The 21275-nt window shown below is 43.4% G+C and overlaps 1 protein-coding gene across 1 annotated transcript in view; it reads right to left on the bottom strand.

Annotated features, from left to right (window-relative positions):
* LOC124006128 (glutamate receptor ionotropic, kainate 4-like) overlaps positions 1-21275 on the bottom strand; it is a 427028-nt gene that overhangs the window by 43685 nt on the left and 362068 nt on the right. Inside the window, exon 12 of the mRNA XM_046315921.1 lies at positions 3222-3329. Within this exon, the coding sequence (XP_046171877.1) occupies positions 3222-3329 (108 nt within the window). The remainder of the gene's footprint in view (positions 1-3221; positions 3330-21275) is intronic.

Below are 21275 nucleotides of genomic sequence, written 5' to 3'. Positions count from 1 at the left end.
TGCATCCCACTTGTTTATCATTTTTTGCCCCACCAAGATTTACATGCTAAAATCGCCACTGGCAACACTGCTGGGGTTTTCACACTCAACAGATTCCCGTGTGTATCAAGAATGGTCCACCACCCAAAATACATCCAAGCAACTTGACTCAACTGGGAGAAGCATTGGAGTCAACACGGGCCAGCATCCATGTGGAACGCTTTCGACACCTTGTAGAGTCCATGCCCTGACGAATTGAGGCTGTTCTGAGGGCGACTCAATATTAGGAAGGTGTGCCTAATGTTTGGTATAATCGGTGTATAACCTTGTGTGTGCGTGGCAGTCGCGATTGGTGAGTGACTAGAAATTCGGAAAATTGGTTGTGTGTGAAAGAGCGAAAAAGACAAATGTATCATTACCCTTGCCCATCTTCTTAAGCTTGTATGCCTGAAATCTTTCAAATAGTTTAGCTGGGCTTGATTGAGCAGGACTGGCACAATGGAACCAATGAAAGAGTCCCAAAAGTGAAAAGCCTGCCCATCTGGCACTCCAAGTAGACTGAAGCAAACATTTAAAGATGGAATTCGCAGTAGGGGGAAACGGCACCACTGTCCGCCTCCACGGTCAATGTTATTTTATTTATTTATTGACGAAGCAGAGGTGGGGAGCTTTGCGCATCATGGTCCAAAAAAATTGCTGTATACAGTTAACTGACAAAATAAACCAACATACCGAGTGTCTTTATAGGGCGTTGGGCCACCACGAGCCAGAACAGCTTCAATGCGGCTTGGCATAGATTCTACAAGTGTCTGGAACTCTTTTAGAGAGATGCAACAACATTCTTCCACAAGAAATTCCATCATTTGGTGTTTTGTTGATGGTGGTAGAAAATGCTATCTCAGGCGCCGCTCCAAAATATCCCATAAGTGTTCAATAGGGTTGAGATCTGGTGATTGAAAAGGCCATAGCATATGGTTTACTTAGTTTTCATGATCATTAAACCGTTCAGTGACCACTCGTGCCCTGTGGATGGGGGCATTGTCATCCTATGAGGGCATAGCCATGGTAGCCAAGCCTTTTTTTTACATGACCCTAAGCATGATGGATCGCTAATTGCTTAATTAACTCAGGACTCACACCTGTGTGGAAGCACTGGCTTTCAGTATACTTTGTTTCCATTGCTTTGGCAGTTCCCTGAATGCTGTTGTTCTATTGTGCTTGTGCAATGATGTCCGAGGGGAATAAAAAACAGTGTTTGTTGTTTGCAGTAACTTCTTTGTTGTTGTAATATCGAAAATGGACGTGGCAGTTTCCCTATTAAAGACTCCAAGGTTTAAGTACTATTTACACTCGCTCTCCTGAACAGGCCTGAGCCATCCAATCAAAAATGACTTTAAAACTAATCAATTTAGAGCCGAGCCTCTATAATCTTCCCGGAGCAATCAGGAGTTCAGAAATATCACCTCGCCTAGTGGCACAGCGGAAGAGCTGTCGCAGGTATTTCACTAACATTCAAAGGATGGATAAAACTAAAATCGGTGACAAAAAGAGGGATTACAACGTAACGTTAGTGGTCTGTGGAGGTGCAAAATCAACAAATATAAATCAATTCAGAGGTGAAGGATGTTTGCTGTATTGCGTCAGCTCTCGGAGGCACATAGGCCACTGGGATGGTGATGCGGAACTGTACTGTAATCCTCCTGGTGCCGCTCCGCACTGCAGCTGCCCAAGACTGCAACGTCTAGCCCGCCCCTACCGGCAGAGATAAAACGTGACACAGCAATCACGGCTTGATGAATGAGTTGTGATAGCGACGAAATTGCTCCTCGGTGGCTTTTGAAAGTTACCTGGATGATTCTAAATCTAATGAAATTAACACGTAGCACCTCACACCTCACATGGCCTCCCATAATATTCTCTCTCTCTCTCTCTCTCCCTCATCGTAACAGCTGGTTACATTTTTAATTGCTAAGCATACAGCCTTATAGATAGTATCTAAACAACTGGGCCGACTAAGCACACTAGCGATACGCCTTTCTGAGTGTATATCGAGGATGAGACTGTATTTACATAAAGGAAGCCTTCAGAGTCGGGGCATATCAACATTTACATTTGAGTCATTTAGCAGATGCTCTAATCCAGAACGATTTACACGGAACCCAAACTGGCTGCGCACATGCACCATCGTGCATACATTTATTTTATCCACCAACACCCAACAACACGATCACAACACGCAGGTTAAAATATCAAAACAAACTCTGAACCAATTACATTAATTTGGGAACAGGTCGAAAAGCATAAAACATTTATGGCAATTTAGCTAGTTAGCTTGCACTAGTTAACTTATTTGTCCTATTTAGCTAGGTGGCTGTTGCTTGCTAATTTGTCCTGCGATATAAACATTGAGTTGTTATTTTACCTGAAATGCACAAGGTCCTCTACTCCGACAATTAATCCACACATAACACAGTCAACCGAATCATTTCTAGTCATCTCTCCTCCTTCCAGGCTTTTTCATCTTTGAACTTATATGGGGATTGGCATCTGAACTTTCATAGTATTACTACACCGACCGGCAACACAGTTCATCTTTCAATCACCCATGTGGGTATAACCAATGAGGCGATGGCACTTGGGTACCTGCTTCTATAAACCAATGAAGAGATGGGAGAAGCAGGACTTGCAGCGCGATCTGCGTCAGAAATAGAAAGGAGTCATATTTTAGTCCTTGGCAACGCAGACGTTTGTTGACGCGAGCGAGCATTGTGGGTGCAATAATTGAATAACATAGATTTCTACATTTATTTTTGCAACACTCGCGCATGCGACACGGGCGGTGTAGTCAGCCTATTACAGGAGCAATTAGGGCTAAGTGTCTTGCTCAAGGGCACATCGACATATTTTTCACCTAGTCGGCTCAGGGATTCCCAACGCTCTTAACCGCTAGGCTACCTGCTGCCCTCAAGACAAAGATGTCAACTCTATGAATGGCAAGCACTATATGGTGAAATACCACCCCACGACACCTTATTGTCAACCACTCTCTATATCTAAACTAAGTGGGTGGTTCAGCACATGTCTGTCATTCGGAGTGTGACTGCGTGACACGGTGACATGATTTATTATGGTGAAATACCAAGTCACTATACGTTAACATCTACCACTCTCTCCATTCTAAACGAAGTGCAGTGTCCAGAACATGTGTCATTGGGAATGTGTTGCTGTGACGGTTCACTCACCAGAATAGTGGTGATAGTGAGGGTGGTGTTGAAGAGAGTGTCGGTCACGTTGATTGATGGAAGCTTCCTCTCCATGGACAGGCCCTGCTCTGAGTGCCACTGGCCAATCTGCAAGGGGGATATGGATACACACAGGTACACGTTAACGCACACGCACAGAGAAAACAACTGTTAGAGAGTTATTCAAAGGGCTAGGCAGCAAGCAGCCCATCAAACTAGCCAAACAGACAAAACTCTTTCTTCTGAGCTGAAACCAGTTTAAGAAGGCACTCAGTCACCGTGCCCTTCCCAAGGTCACCCTTAAAATGGGGAGATAGCGAACTAGAGAGAGAGAGAGAAAAGGGAGAGAGAGATGAAGCACAAAGACACATGCTGATCCTTGAAGAAATACATTGGGGCATGTGTTCAATCAGGAGACAACAGAATGCTTTCATTAGCTGAATTACACCAAATTCTCTGAAGCGAGCCAATGTCCTCATTACCATTAGAGCTCGGCTGGCGCCCCTCCACCACTTCTCCTTGCACTCCTCCAGCAGGGCCTTGTATGGTCATCCCATCCTGCCTGTCCCCACCTCAATACGCATGTCACTCAGTGGCGGTGCAACATCATGCCTAACTTTTAATTTGCATTGTAATTGCAAAGCAGTATGGTTCATTGGGCTCTCTGATGAATTCCTTTTGTTGAGGTATTGGTTAATTTATCATCCCCTACCAATCAATCCCTGGCCGGTGAGTGGCTGGCTGCATTAGAGTGGCTGCGTGCGTGTATGTGTGTGTGTGTGTTTGGTGCGTGTGTGTCAAGTTGTGCATATGTGTCAGGGCACAACAGCTAGTTGACTAGTTATGCGCGAGCTTGCCATTCATTCTAGTTATCACATTTCATTGTCACAAGGCAATGAGAGGAATGGAACAATCTTTAAAAAAATGTATTTCACCCTTTTTCGTGGTATTCAATTGGTAATAGTTACTGTCTTGTCTCATCGCTGCAACTCCCGTATGAACTCGGTAGAGGCGAAGGTCGAGAGCCATGCGTCCTCCCAACCAAGCCACACTGCTTCTTGACACAACGCACATCCAACCCGGAAGCCAGCAGCACCAATGTGTCGGAGGAAACACTGTACACCTAGTGACCTGGTCAGCGTGCACTGCGCCCAGCCCGCCAGAAGAGTCGCTAGTGCGCGATGAGACAAGGATTCCCTGCCGGTCAAACCCTCCCTAACCCGGACGACGCTGGGTCAATTGTGCGTCACCCCATGAGCCTCCCGGTCACGAACCGGCTGCGGCAGAGCCTGGGCTCGAACCCAGAATCTCTGGTGGCACAGCCTTAGACCACCCGCTGCGCCACCCGGAACATTCTTAGTCATTATACAACTATATATATACAACTTATACAACTATATTTGACTGACTGACACATTATAGCCTAGGCCATTATATGTACACTACCGTTCAAAAGTTAGGGGTCACTTAGAAATGTCCCTTGTATTTGAAAGAAAAGCACAGTGTTTGTACATTAAAATAACATCAAATTGATCAGAAATACAGTTTAGACATTGTTAATGTTGTAAATGACTATTGTATGACTATCCTGATTAAGAAGCAATAAAACTGGCCGTATTTAGACAAGTTGAGTATCTGGAGCATCAGCATTTGTGGGTTCGATTATAGGATCAAAATTGCCAGAAACAAAGATTTTCTTCTGAAACTCGTCAGTCTATTCTTGTTCTGAGAAATGAAGGCTATTTCATGCGAGAAATTGCCAAGAAACTGAAGATATCGTATAATGCTGTGTACTACTCCCTTCAGAACAGAGCAAACTGGCTCTAACCAGACAAGAAAGAGGAGTGGGAGGCCCCGGTGCACAACTGAGCAAGGGGACAAGTATATTAGTGTCTAGTTTGAGAAACAGACGCCTCACAAGTCCTTAACTGGCAGTTTCATTAAATAGTACCCGCAAAACACCAGTCAACGTCAACAGTGAAGAGGCGACTCCGGGATGAACAGCCTGATCAACTCTATGTGAAGGAGATGTGTCACGCTGCATGAGGAAAATAGTGGTCACACCAGATACTGACTGTTTTTCTTATCCATGACCCTATCTTCTTTTTAAGGTATCTGTGATCAACAGATGCACATCTGTACTTCCAGTCATGTGAAATACATAGATTGGGGCCTAATGAATTCCTTATATGAACTGTAACATATTACGAATAATCTGGAATCAACTGGCATCTATTTGTGAAACACTGATTCATATCATAGAACGACTTTGTAATCCAAGGTGATTCATACATTTACATTTACATTTAAGTCATTTAGCAGACGCTCTTATCCAGAGCGACTACAACACATATTCAACGATTCATCGTTGCACTTTTGGAGATTCACAATATTCCTGCTGCTTTTCTGTTTTTTCAAGTCTTTGAACGTCACTTGACTAAGAAAAGTTTCCGTGTTGTTTCTTTCAAAACTAAATTGCCGCCAATCCTTAACATAATCAGAGATTCCATTTGAAAGTTTACCATTCTTCTCATGCACAAATGGAATACAAATAGGGGTGTAACAACGCTGCACTAGCTGCCGACGGCTTCCGGGAGTTTGGGCGGGGGAGGGAGAGGAGGAGAATAACGTGCACATTGCTGGGATCTATCGGAACATTGTTCAGCAATCAGCTTGTGCAATCAGTTGTCAAGTGCATCTCCCCTGTAGAGAGTCGTGGTGGAAGGCAGCGGCTCAACAATGCACCACAGTGAGGAGAACGGCAGACGGGTAAGGACGGGTAACGTGGAGGCACCGCAGGCTGTCGGGACAGAAATAGAGGGGCTGAGTACGTGTGTGTGTGTGTTCATTTGTGTGAGTGCGTGGATGTGTGGGAGGCTCAGAGCAGGAAGAGTTCCCAGGCATCCGCCAAAAGGGAGGAACTGCTCTGAGAGTGGCCCTCTGCTCAACTCAGCTAGCTTTGACAATAGGGAATGCAGCGCAAAGCAGCTTGCACAAATACTGTAGAGATGAGACACAAGTGAGACTGCACACCTAACCATAAACACACACTTTAAACACACACTTACAAAACACACACAAGCCTAATGATCTGATCATGGTGTATATACAATGCCGTTCAAAAGTTTGGGGTCAGTTAGAAATTAAGAGAGTTCCTCTGTCCAGTGTCTGTGTTCTTTTGCCCATCTTAATCTTTTCTTTTTATTGGCCAGTCTGAGATATGACTTTTTCTTTGCAACTCTGCCTAGAAGGCCAGCATCCCGGAGTCACCTCTTCACTGTTGACGTTGAGACTGGTGTTTTGCTCGTACTATTTAATGAAGCTGCCAGTTGAGGAAATGTGTGGTGTCTATTTCTCAAACTAGACACTCTACTGTTCTTGTCCTCTTGCTCAATTGTGCACCGGGGCCTCCCACTCCTCTTTCTATTCTGGTTAGAGCCAGTTTGCCCTGTTCTGTGAAGGGAGTAGTACACAGCATTGTATGAGATCTTCAGTTTCTTGGCAATTTCTCGCATGGAACAACCTTAATTTCTCAGAACAATAATAGACTGACAAATTTCAGAAGAAAGTCTTTGTTTCTGGCCATGTTGATCCTGTAATCGAACCAACAAATGCTGATGCTCCAGATACTCAACTAATCTAAAAGAAGGCCAGCTTCATTGCTTCTTTAATCAGAACAACAGTTTTCAGCTGTGCTAACATAATTGCAAAAGGGTTTTCTAATGATCAATTAGCCTTTAAAAATTATAAACTTGGATTAGCTAACACAATGTGCCATTGGAACACAGGAGTGGTGGTTACTGATAATGGGCCACTGTACGCCTATGTAGATATTCCATGAAAAATCAGCCGTTTCCAGCTACAATAGTGTTGGGAAAATTATTAAATGACTGAACAAATCATTTTAAATGGAACTGTAACTAAAGTAAAACGTATACTCTGTTTTATTATATCTGATTAACAATATGAGTTCATAAGAAGGGATTGTGTGACATGGACAAGGAGTAATTAAAGTTAATGAACACCATTCCAACTAGGAAGAAACTAATTGGATGGGGACTGTGTAAACAAATAAGGTCGTTAGCCTATGGTTGACCCTACAGAAACTTAGCTCTGGGTTTTTTAGATAAGACAGTGAGTGCATTCCTAAGTTTTCTATTAATTAGAACTGTCAGCTCAGTGGTGATTGATAATGTTGAGGGGTCAAAAGTTATCTGGGAGTGTGTTAGTAAGTTAGAATGAACTTTTCACCTCACTTTGTCCCGGTCGAGAGGAGGGGATTCTGTTAAAGCAATGAAATGACGTCATGATCTGTATATAAACTGTTGTTCGTGGTTAAGTGTCAGCGGGCTCCGAGAATAAATTATATTACCTATTATTGAAAGACTGATCTGCGTCTATTTTATGCAAACAAGAAATCTTTGAAATTCTCCTAAAATATATTAAGGGTTTTCAATTGATGAAAGCACATTGGCAAAATTAAATTACACTAACAAATAGTCATTTACAACATTAACAATGTCTACACTGTATTTCTGATCAATTTGATATTATTTTAATGGACGAAAAAAAGTGTTTTTCTTTCAAAAAGTGGCCCCAACCTTTTGAACGGCGACTCCGGGATGCTGTCCTTCTAGGCACAATCAACAGCCTGATCAACTCTATGTGAAGGAGATGTGTCGCGCTGCACGAGGAAAATAGTGGTCACACCAGATACTGACTGTCGTGTATATCTAGTGTGCCTATGAGACAGAAGTGGTTTGGTGAACTACCTTATGCTTGTTTAATTAGACGCCAAGCCTGATACCTGAATAGTCATGTAAACTCCCAGAGCTAATGCCTGGGCTTTAGCCCAGTGGGTTAACACAACCTTAACTTGTGGTTCTTTAGCTATTCGGTCAAACTTTGACAATTTGATACATATTCAAACAATCTGCCATTTGAAACAGTTCAATGTCCTCACTCCTCCATATTCCCTGTCTGACTCTATCAATACCTGTGAGTGGCACTAAAAACAGCCGTTTCAACAATCCAGAACATGACATGAGGACTGGCCAAGGTAAATGGGAGTAATTCTTCTAAGTGGCACCCATATCCTGCTAATTAAAATGAAGTATGATGAATCGGAGGTGTAACCAATGTCTTTCATTCCTCTTCACAGACAGGTACATATAATATCAGCGTCAAACGATATGTTATTTTCCTTGTAGCTCCTTTGTCACACGGTGTTACAACTTATTCTTTTGGCCTTGAGTGTGTTGCTAGAACATTTCCCCGAGGTTGAGAGAGCGATTACGATGATCGATCTTGCCTAAGCACAATATGGTGGTCACTCAATCCCTGTACTGCTTCTATACGCCACCTGAAGATCCAATTATGTGGAATCAGAACCCTTAAAAAAATATATATAGTGATAGAGCAAAGTGCTCCAAATTGAGTTATCGCAACCCTTTTTCCTATGTTTACAGTAGCATAATATTCCTACTGCACAGCTACACCTGTAGAGAGAGAGAAAGAGAGTGTAATGTTTACTGTTAATTCTTATTGTTTATTTGACTTTTTCTTATTATCTAGTTCAATTTGACAATGTTAACATATGTTTCCCATGCCAATAAATCCCTTAAATTGAATTGAATTGAGAGGAAGGAGGAGATTAGTGTCCTAGCCAGGAGTGGCAGTCATTTACTTAGGTACCAGAGCAGAGTGCAGAGAGAAAGGAAGAGAACAAATCAATGGGAAAATGTGAGGAGAAGAGGAAGAGAGCAGGGAAGCAGAGTGGAGCATGTGAAGGATTACCCCAGGCTCACTCTGGCACCTGAAATTACAGCGTATAGGTCCAAGATAAGGGCCCTAGCTCAAGGGAAAGAAACTGTTCCTAGATTTCACTTTGAAAGACACAGCATATCAATTAGGACATGGCAAGCAGGGCTGTGTTCCGACAAATGCCTATATTATGCTATGGTGCTACTGCTACGCGACAAGTTTCTTATAGGGTAATGTAGACTCCAAGCCTTCGCTCTCTAGCTAAAGGATTTGGGTTATGATGGTGGATTTGCTAGGTAGGTGTCTGTCTGTCTGTCTGTCTGTCTGTCTGTCTGTCTGTCTGTCTGTCTGTCTGTCTGTCTGTCTGTCTGTCTGTCTGTCTGTCTGTCTGTCTGTCTGTCTGTCTGTCTGTCTGTCTGTCTGTCTGTCTGTCTGTCTGTCTGTCTGTCTGTCTGTCTGTCTGTCTGTCTGTCTGTCTGTCTGTCTGTCTGTCTGTCTGTCTGTCTGTCCGTTCATTAGGCATGAAACAGAATAAGAGGTACTATGTGAACTTGTCCAGTAAGAAATGTGTGTCCAGTAAGAACAGCGGTGTAAAGTAAGTAAAAATACTTTAAAGAACTGCTACATTCCTAAAGAAAATAAGGTACTTTTTACTCCATACATTTTCCCTGACACCCAAAAGTACTCGTTACATTTTGAATGTAACAAGCAGAAAAGGAAAATGGTCCAATTCATGCTCTTATCAAGATAACATCCCTGGTCATCCCTACTGCATCTGATCTGGCGGACAAACTAAACACGAATGCTGTGTTTGTAAATTATGTCTGAGTGTTGGAGAGTGCCCCTGGCTAGGCGTAAATTTAAAAAACAAGATAATTGTGCTGTCTGTTTTGCTTAATATAAGGAATTTGAAATTATAACTTTTTTACTTTTGATACTTTAGTATATTTAAAACCAAATACTTTTAGACTTTTGCTCAAATACTATTTTACAGGGTGACTTTCACTTTACTTGAGTCATTTTCTATTAAGGTATCTTTACTTTTACCAAGTATGAGTATTGGGTACTTTTTCAACCACTGAGCAAGAAATGCTTGGTACGGTGTTCCCTATCCTTGCTCCTGCATCTCTCCAGGAGCAAGATGGTGGATCACTGCATAAATAAACTCTGCCTCGCTAACACAGAGATGTACACTTTGCTTCGCATAATGAAGATGGCTCCATATGAAAATAGCGCCAGGCACACAAAGACAATGTTATCTCAAAAACTATTAGTGGAAATGTATGCTATAGAGAATAAAGACGTTCTACGTGTGTGTGCATGTGGCTGACTTGGTTTTGTTATATTTCCGCTCTAGTAATGACCACACCAGTCAAGGAAAGGCCAGCTCAAAAGGTCAGGCTCGTTTATGTGCTTTCACGACGTGACCTTTCAATACAATCAAAATTTCAATTTGCACTACCTACTAGGCGAAAAAAAATATATATATTGTTAGTTCCACGATGCAAAAGACAGTTTCCCACATTCATTATTTGGCATTATCGGTGTGGTGGCCGCGGTGTGCTGGTATAACGAGCACGAGCGCTGGTTTGAGAGAGGGAGCCGAGCAGCCGCCTGAGCACTTCAAAGCGCACTTCTGAGCCGCAGGCCATTCCCCTTTTCACACACACACACACACACACACACACACACACACACACACACACACACACACACACACACACACACACACACACACACACACACACACACACACACACACACACACACACACACACACACACACACACACACACACACACACACACACACACACACACGATGCCCTCCCAATCACTGTCCCTTAAAAACCACAGACCCCAAACAGCTGATTGTTCAGCAAATGTCTCTCTCTCTGGATCCATTCTTGGGCCACACAGAAGCAGGGAATGGATAGGGACCAGGTCTTAGTTGGAGACAAAGGTTAAATAAAGTGCTACAGGATGCAGCAGACTGAGGGGATCAACATTGCTGAAGGGTCCCTGCTTCTCATGGGAGCATGTTATATGAACTTCTAGTGGAGGAAACACTAGTACCCGGGCCCCCACACACACCTGTCTATGCAACGGATATACTGCTATGCCTATATTAGTGTGGCTCTGCTGCTAAGCCCTGGCTCCTAATAGGACTGCAAAATATAAGGTCACAGACAGACAACAACACACACACATGCATGCGCAGTGCGCACATACGCATACACATTCACACACCCACCCACACACATACACAAAGTCAGCCTTGAAATCCGCTAAGGCTGGGGGATCTTGCAAAACAGCTCATCCATTCTGCTTTTGATCTATTCCCCATCTCCAATCTGCCTACAAACGGACAAAAACAAAATAGGAACGAGCATGATGTCTCAGAGAGACCGAGCCAGAGAGGGAAAGGGGGAGAAACGGGCCAGATAGACACATAGGACACTGTGAGTGTGGTCCAAAACTTGCACTGTAATCTGCATTAAAACCATGTTGACTCAGAGACAGCTAGCAGACAGCTTAATTACAGTTAGCAAAAAACACACAGGAAAATCACAGAGCTATACAGTCGGACTTAATCTTTAATCTCTGAAATCAGAATCAACGGACGGAATGAAAGCGTCTGCAGAATCTCTTTTGAGGAAACATATGCTGTTCTCAAAGCCAACACTGACCCCATGGAAGCACTTTCAGCTCCATCACAATTACTCTGGGAAAGAGGAGAGAGGGAGAGAGAGAGACAGAGCAAGTAGGGATAGAGAGAGGGAAAGAGGGAGAACACTGCCCTCACATCAGAGGGGAAGAAAGAAAGAGGAGCGCGAGGAGCAGGAGCGATCTCATTAGTTGGGTAAAGACCTTGCCAGATGATGACATTCAGCTGGAGGAAAGTGCCTTCTCTTTCTTTGAGCTGGAAACTAGTGAATGTGAGTGGATAAAGGATTACTTTGTGTGGTATGTGGTCAAACTGGGTGTAGAGATGGACTCCTCAAGGGCCAATGAGTGGCTGTGCCTGCGTACACATGCTCTCTGTCTCCTGCTAAGACTTAAAGTACAGTATATGTTTAGGTTCACTCTGAGGAATATATATATATATATTATATATATTATATATATATAGGAATATATTGTCTGGAGGCTAGTGCGTTTTGTTCTATTCTTAGAACTGTCCTGCAGACTAGAGGTTGACATGGGAAAAGGACTCCCACGAGTCTTGTGGGTCCTGCGGGATTCTGGCAGGGATGGGAGTCAAGTTCTAGAGTCACGTTTGGGACAGGGCGGTGTCGTGACTATCATTAATGTGATGACGGTTATTTTATCAAATCAATTAACTATGTTTAATTATTATGTGATTAAATTAATCATGTAACAATTAACTCATTAGCAATCTTGGGGCACCACGGAAAAAGTTTGTTTAGTGAGTTACCATTTCCCAAATTAACTCTAGAATATATTGTTTTTACACCAGTCATTCATTATTCTTCTTTTTTTAACCTTATATCAGCCTCATTCTGAACGTCGTTGACTTCAAATCTGCACGAAGCCTAGTCTAAATGATGATTCAGCGATACACAAATTGGCTTAATTATTTATTTACTAACTAAATCACACAGAAATACATAAAACACACACAATATAGGTTGAATTGATTACTAATATAATGCAATGAAACGTCTCTAGTGGACTAACCCGATATGATGGCTTGTTACACAATGAAAGGGGTGGGGAAAGAAAGACCCTTCGTACATACAGTTGGAAAACTATGCTCATGGGAATGTGAATACTTTGCACATGAACAACAACTCATTTGAAAATAATTGCAATGTATATATTTATGCTTGTATGTCTTTGTCGTCTTTCTGTGTTGAAATCGCCCGGTCCATCTATGAGGAGTCGTTCGAGAGAAAGTCTTTGGTTGTGTAAGTCTCTGGTTGTCCACCAGTCTCACAATGTCCTTTGTAGTTGTAGTAGTAGGCTTTCGTAGTTCATTAGACTGGATCCTTCAGAAATGTACCAATGGTTGTTTGCTAAGATCTTCCTTTTGTCTTTGGTCAAAGTTCTAGACTACTTTACATTACCCAGCTGGAGACTGAGAATGTTTGGTATAGTGTTCGCCTTCTTTTCAGAGGGTCTTACCATTTCCTTAACATTCAGCTCACACTGACGGTCACACTGGTCTGTATTTAAATTGCAACCATTTCAATGTGTAGCCCCTGCTCCATGCTTTCTGGTCTGGTAGAGTCTAACCATTCATGATGTCCGGCTCAACACTGTCCGCCTGCTTGGTCTCAATGGTTGATTATTCAGGGAACAGCTAGGACCACTTTACAGCAGCAACTCGGCAACTCAGCATGTTTTGGTCTGTATCTAAATTGCAACCATTTCAATGTGTAGCCTCCGTCCACATTTTCTGGTCTAATGTACATTTCGAAAGTCTATATGAAAAACAATTATCTCGTGTAGAATGCTAAAATCACATTTCATCTTCTCACAAATAGTTTCATATTTAATCATATAAGTTCCACAACATTTATATGTAAATTTGATAACAGGGACATATATTTGTGGAGTTACAGTTATTTAGTTATACCGTCCTTAATGATATCACAAAACAACAACTGATTTGACATGATTATTGTTTGGAGCCCCACCAACAATTTCCCACATTTTTATGTTAATAAATATCGTTTCAATGTCCAATCTTTTCATGGTGAAGTACTGCAAAGTCTCTCTCTGTTGTAATACTCAGACATTCCATTCTCCATACTGCCGGGCTAGAAAGAGAAAGTCTACGACCGATCATTAAAGTCATCGAACCGGCACACTTCCTCTCTGGTGGGAGAGAAGGGGGGCTCGCTTTGATCCTCACCCAGGAGGGAAAGTCATGAGATAGGATCGAACGGGAAGTACAGGACTAGTCGGCTTACTGTCGCTCACTCTCGCGCCTCCCTCCAGTTGTAACCACAAGTCAACCCATGACTAACAAATTAGTTCAAAGGAAAGAGCAATGTTTTAGCTAAATTTGATAAAGATGTCTTTGACAACAACAGAACCGAGTACACAGATTGTAAAAAATGCTGTGGCTTTATCACATACCAACCAGAGAGTGGTACAAGAGGCCTGAAGTGGCATAGCTGCTCTACTACCAACAACGCTACCGGTCAAGCCCAATTATAACTTAAAAATTAAATGCATGCGGAGACATACATATCTATGAGTTCATCCAATTCTGGGTAAGTAGAAGGGCTGCCTTCATTATCAAAATCACAAAATGTGCTTATTATTAGCTGTGTGTGCAGGCAACTATCTCGTGAGTACTGAGAAGCAGGCAAATGGACCAGTTGCTATGGCTACTCCCACGCAGAGCAGTGGACAGACAGACAAGCAGCTAACGGAGGAAGTTATTTCCTATTTCTGTAAGTAAAAAGTGAGCATGGGATGGGAGTGATTTTTATCTGGACAGGACAGGAAAGTTCCGGGTTATAGAATTGTTGTGGGATCAGGACAGTATAGGCAAATAAATTGACAGGATAAGACGACAGGCCAGGAATGAATTTTCTCTCCCAAGTCCACCTCTACTGCAGACTCGGGGCGGCAGATAACCGACTGGTTCGAGAGGCGAGCCAGCGACCGGAGAGTTGCCAGTTCAAATCCCGTGTCTGATGGGAAAAATCAAATCCTAGTAGATGACATTGTCTTCCATTGTGTCCTTGAGCAAGGCACTTAAGCCCCCACAACAGCAGCTTCCCGGGCATCCAGTGCGGCAGCCCCGCACCTCTCCCAAAGCCTGTATATGTGTGTCTTTCGGAGGGGTTGGGTTAAAAGCAGAAGTCAAATTTCGGTTGGACCTTGTGTGCAATTGACAAGTGATCTTAATGCTACTTGTTCCACTCCCGATACTGTACGGGAGGCTATTTCCATTCTCAATACTGTACAGGAGGCTTGTGCTACTTGTTCCATTCTCAATACTGTACAGGAGGCTAGTGCTACTTGTTCAATACTGTTGACTACTGTACTTGGGTCTCATACCAAGACAATTCTCAAGGGCATAGTACATATCCAAAACCCCTGCTGCTGCTGTGTGCCAGTATCAATGAATGAAACCGAATACATAGCAACTGTGAAACCTTCATGTAATTCATCGCCACCTCTTCTCAAGCTCTAAAAAAGTATTTGTTACATAATCAGGCTCTATCTGTGCCTCATTCAGCTCAGAGCGTTGTGCAGGTGTGCAGATAGTGACTGGGGCTAGCAGCAGCACACTAAAAAAGACATGTCCTTTCACACGAAGATGTCACCCAGAGAGTACCTAATTGGGGAACTTGAATGGGAGCGGCTTAGCCCTCAGAGCACTATAGTGTCGAGTTAAGCTTCTGGTCCCTGACACTTTGTGAAGGTGTCAGCCCGAACACCAGCCACCACACCGGCGCATTAGCCCAAGCCACATCTGTCAGTCCTGCTCAAAGAGACGCTCATTTTCCGGATTAGTCGTGGGCGACTACGCCACATGGAACCATCATGAGGTCTGATCTTTTCACAGTGTCAAAGTGGCCTGCTCCTGTACTGTCTGCCTGTACTGTCTGCCTGTGCGGAATGTCAAGCTCCCCTCCTCCCTGTGCAGCAGCAGCAGTCAGAGATAGTTCTCAGACTCTCCGGTGATAAAGGAGAGCGGAGAAGAAAGGCAGATTGGCGTAATAAACGGGGAACGCTGTCGACAGGAAAAGGTAAATAAATCCAAATATAAAAAAAGTGGAATGCAAAATGGGGATGTTTACTCTAGAAGTGCAGGAGCTCTGTAAATAACAGAACTCAAATCATTTGATGTAGATTAAAGTGGCCCACGTGTGCAAAGTTCCTCTTTCTGGTGTTCTCAGAGAGGAGGAGAGATAAAGGCCTTCCTCTTTTTTTCAATCTTCTCCTCTGTTGGGTTTACTTGTGAATAACCTTGCTTGTGTGGATTACAAGGGCAAGCTGTGCCTTGAGATACATGCAGTCAACTAACTATATAGCAGCTAGCTAGAGTTGTTCCCCTTCAACCATTCTACTAAGCCTACTGGTACTGTTACCCTTTAACATACAGTTTGTCAAGTAAGTCATACCCATGGAGATCCTACTAAATTACTAGAGTGGCTATTTCATAAACACTCAAAGTTCCAGGATGGGGTGAAAATGGCAGCCATATACTCAGAGTCGATTAAAAAAAAACATTCTTTCCCATTGACCCCCATTGTAAAAGAGCAAATTTTGTCATAGATTTTTAGTTATTCAGAAATAACAAAACATGCTGAAAAGCTGCTGTGTTGTTCAATGTAGTAACCAGATCAAAAATCTACATGTTGCAATGTTCCCACGTAGGGAAATAAAGCCTGCGAGAAGAGCCCTTTTGCTTCAGGCTATTCGGCGTGGGGAGAGTGGGAAATGTGGGGACCCTGTGTCCAAGTAGGCTACACGTAGCTAGTGGTTACACTATACATACAAAGGTATGTGGACACTCCTTCAAATTTGTTGATTCGGCTATTTCCGCCACACTTGTTGCTGACAGGTGTATAAAATCAAGCACACAGCCATGCAATATCTCTAGAGAAACATTGGCAGTAGAATGGCCTTACTGATGAGATGTGACTTTCAACGTGGCATTGTCATAGGATACCCCTTTTCCAACAAGTAAGTTTGTCAAATTTCTGCCCTGCTAGAGCTGCCCCGGTCAACTGTAAGTGCTGTTCTTGTGAAGTGGAAATGTCTAGGAGCAACAACGGCTCAGCCGTGAAGTGGTAGGACACACAAGTTCACAAAACAGGTCTGCAGAGTGCTGATGCATGTAGCGCATAAAAATCGTCTGACCTCAGTCGCAACACCCACACACTGAGTTCCAAACTGACTCTGGAAGCAACATCAGCACAATAACTGTTTGTTGGGAGCTTCACGGAATGGGTTTCCATAGCTGAGCAGCCACACACAAGCATAAGATCACCTAGCACAATGCCAAGCTTTGACTGGAGAAGTGTAAAGCTCACCGCCATTGGACTCTGAAGTGGAAACAGGTTCTCTGGAGTGATGAATTACTCTTCACCATCTGGCAGTCCGACGGATGAATTTGTGTTTAGCGGATGCCAGGAGAACGCTACCTACCCCAATGCATAGTGCCAACTGTAATGTTTGGTGTACAAGGAATAATGATCTGGGGCTGTTTTTCATGGTTCGGGCTAGGCCCCTTAGTTCCAGTGAAGGGAAATCTTAGTACTACAGCATACAATGACAGTTTGTGGAAGACCCTTTCTTGTTTCAGCATGACAATGCCCCTGTGCACAAAGCAAGATCCATATACAGAAATGGTTTGTCGAGATCGGTGTGGAAGGACTTGACTGGTCTCCACAGAACCTGACTGGTCTCCACAGAACCTAGCTAGCTAGCTAGCAAGCACTCACTCATGTGGCTGTTAGCACAGTCATGAGGGAAGCCCTACAAAGTAGAACGCTTGGGAGCAGAAAATGTACTTTTCTTAAATGTAGTTTTGTAATTGACAAAAACAAGCACACAACAAGAAAATTGCATTCGAAGAGGGTGAAGATTTTGTTGTGAAACAGTGGGGTAACCTAGGTAGTTTCACCCACAGATAGGTGTGGCCACAACATTCTGGGTGCGTTCGTAATTCAGTGTAAATTCAGAACGTTGTCAGATTGTCCGTTCGTAAATTCAGAGCATTTCGCTCTCGGAGTGTTCAGTGCACACACTGGACGCTTTGGCCCGAGGAGTAGGGTTGACCCGAGCGTTCTGACCTCACAACGGCAGTCAAGCACCGAAGCTAACTGACTAATGTTGGCTAGCTTGCAAGCTACCTCCAGACTCAAATGAGAGAACACCTCAATCTGGCAATTTTACTTGCCCTGGTTAGGCTGTTTTCATGTTATCTACAGCGTTGGTGACTGTAACTGTGCTGCTGGCAACAACTGAATTATGTTATTTTGCCGATGTTTACTGACACCGGTCATATTCAACAGGTATTGCGTGTTCGTAAATTCATCCGTTTTTCTATGCTCTGGCACACTCAAACGAGAGTGTTCTGAAGTCAGAGTTGAATTGATCTAATACCGACTGGGAATATTGGTCCGGGAGAAATCCAAACCTGTAATGGAGACGCAGGTTGTCAGGAAAGCAGGTGCAGAGTTTAATATAAATTAACATGTAATGATACAAAAACAAGAGCAACGTCTGGACATGAGAACATAAACTGAGGAAATAACACATGATGTGAAATGACAACAGAGTGCTATAAATAGGGGGAGTAATCAGGGAAGTAATAAGGTCCAGGTGTGCCTAATGATGAGGTGCAGGTGGGCGTAATGAGGTGCCAGGTGGCAGGTGTGTGTAGTGATGGGTTGCCAGGACCGGTGGTTAGTAGACATCGAGTGCCGGAGAGGGAGCGTGGGTGTAGACGTGACAAAACCAGTCTAATTGGAATGAATAGCAGTGGAGGCATAATCCAGATTTGACTTATGCAAGAAAAGTGATATATGATATTAGAAATTGTGTAATAGAATTGTTAACTTAAAATGTTCTCATATAAATCATCATAAAAACAGCTTGAGGTTTTCTAAGAATTTTCTATATAAACAGCCTCTAAAATATGTAAACAGACAATAAACGTCAACATTTTTGTTTTCTTGGAAAGCTGTGAGTGCTATTATATGATACAATATCAATACTAGTTGCATTGACAACTTGTCTAAGTCCTATCATCGACTGATTTCAGCCAGTATATGGCTGTGGGTTGACTGCATTGTTTGAATGAAATTTTGGCATATTGGCAATTATTTTTGAAAAATGTATTGGAATCACTCCTCTAAAACTGTCTGGTTAGATAGCTAACACAGAGTGTCTCCATTACAGGTTTGGATTTCTCCCGGACCAATATTCCCAGTCGGTATTAGATAGAGGGTGCGTTCATAAATTCACTCTGTCTGATAAACAGTGCAGATAAACAGTGCAGATAAATGATTACAGACAATATCACAGAACTGGTAAACTATGCTTGACCAACTCCCTGGCCAAAATGGCTGACTTTTATCCCATCATAAGAATATTAATGTCCTTTCTAGTATTCAAATTCCTAACTCTATGGTCATACCTTAGACTAGAGGTCATCATTCAACAGTTGGCCTTCACCATACTGCATCTAAATGTTCAGTATAGCTGGAACATATGACGCTAGAACCAATAAAGTTATATCATTGTACCTCAGTGGTCAAAAAATTCCTGTACTCACTTAACAACTGAATCACTAGTTCTTAGTAGGGAAGAGTGTTTGTAGTGGGTGTTAGAGGTTGTGGGTCAAATCACAGTTGCAGTGGCCTCCACACACACAGATCTAAAAGCCCACTCTAGTCCCATCACACTGAAGCAGGTGTGTCAAACTCTTTCCATGAAGGGCCTAGTGTCTGCGGGTTTTAGTTTTTTCCTTTCAACAAAGACCTAGACAACCAGGTGCGGGAGATCTTTACTAATTAGTGACCTTAATTCATCAATCAAGTACAAGGGAGGAGCGAAAACCTGCAGACACTCTGCCCTCTGTGGAATGAGTTTGACACATGTGCTCTAAAGCCTTCCCACTCTGCCCTAACACTAATAGCCAACCCACTCGGCCTTAACACTAATAGCCTTCCCACTCAGACCTAACACTAATAGCCTTCCCACTCAGCCCTAACACTAATAGCCAACCCACTCTGCCCTAACACTAATAGCCAACCCACTCTGCCTTGACACTAATAGCCAACCCACTCTGCCCTAACACTAATAGCCTTCCCACTCAGCCCTAACACTAATAGCCTTCCCACTCTGCCCTAACACTAATAGCCAACCCACTCAGCCCTAACACTAATAGCCTTCCCACTCAGCCCTAACACTAATAGCCTTAACACTCAGCCCTAACACTAATATCCTTCCCACTCTGCCCTAACACTAATAGCCAACCCACTCTGCCTTAACCCAAATAGCCTTCCCACTCTGCCTTAACACTAATAGCCAACCCACTCTGCCTTAACACTAATAGCCTTCCCACTCTGCCTTAACACTAATAGCCTTCCCACTCTGCCTTAACACTAATAGCCAACCCACTCTGCCTTAACACTAATAGCCTTCCCACTCTGCCTTAACACTAATAGCCTTCCCACTCTGCCTTAACACTAATAGCCTTCCCACTCTGCCTTAACACTAATAGCCTTCCCACTCTGGCCTACCACACTAACCTCCCCACTCTATCCGAACACAGTCTAGCAATCCCACTCCCCAACACGCTCTACAGCCTCTCCACTCTGCCCTAACACAGTCTAGCCTCGTCACTCTGCCCTAACACAGTCTAGCCTTGCCACTCTGCCCTAACATACTCTATAGCAGGGATCATTAACTAGATTCAGCCATTTTTTCTTGTGTAGATGGTGAGGGGGCGGAACTTAATTACAATTAATTTGTAGATTGGAAATAAACCGCAAGAAACCCAAACAGATTTAATAATGAACTAAAACATAATCATTTTGAAAATGGCTTACATTTAAATGCGTGGGAATACTTTGGAACAAACCTCCAAAATTAAAATAGCTTGGAGCTGTTTCGCTGGTGTTTTTATGCTTATACAATAGAAAAGAGTGTAAAAAATGATCATTTTTTATTTTGCTCAGAAAACTTGGGGGGGGGGGGCAAATAAAATCACCCGCGGGCTGGTGGGCCGCCAGTTGGGCAACCCTGCTCTATAGCCTCCCCACTCTGCCTAACATCAACAACGGTCCGAGGGCCGAATTTGGTCCGCGGGTGCTTTTACTTGGTCCCCCAAGAAATGTAAATGTAAACCATTAAAGACTGTAAAAACACCTCCCCACTCTGCAGCCCTATCATGGTGTCTCTTCCCCTTTGCTCAGGTGCTTCATTCCAAGGCCTTGATGAACAGCCTCCATTACCAAACTTAATTAGCAAATCGCCCCTCGCCAGGAAGAGGCCTCACACTTCTCTTATCCTCTCTCTCTCTCAGCCAACCAACCAACCAAACCCCCTGCAGAAGACAGAGACACAATAACAAATAAACCCGAGAGCTACAATAACAGCCTGTCGCTGCCTGCAATTAGTCCAGCATCCACTCTCACTCTAATTAATAGCTGGCTCGCTGCTGTCTGTCGATAAGCACAATAAAAACAATGGAGATCCATCCGTGGAGAGCCGACATGGAGGCATGGAAGCGTGGGGGGGAGGGAGCGGCTGGACTGGGTCGACAGTGGTGGTGAAGCCTGGCAGG

Source organism: Oncorhynchus gorbuscha, linkage group LG19, assembly GCF_021184085.1.
Source record: "Oncorhynchus gorbuscha isolate QuinsamMale2020 ecotype Even-year linkage group LG19, OgorEven_v1.0, whole genome shotgun sequence".
NCBI lineage: Eukaryota > Metazoa > Chordata > Actinopteri > Salmoniformes > Salmonidae > Oncorhynchus > Oncorhynchus gorbuscha.
This window is presented reverse-complemented; position numbering and strand designations above follow the sequence as displayed.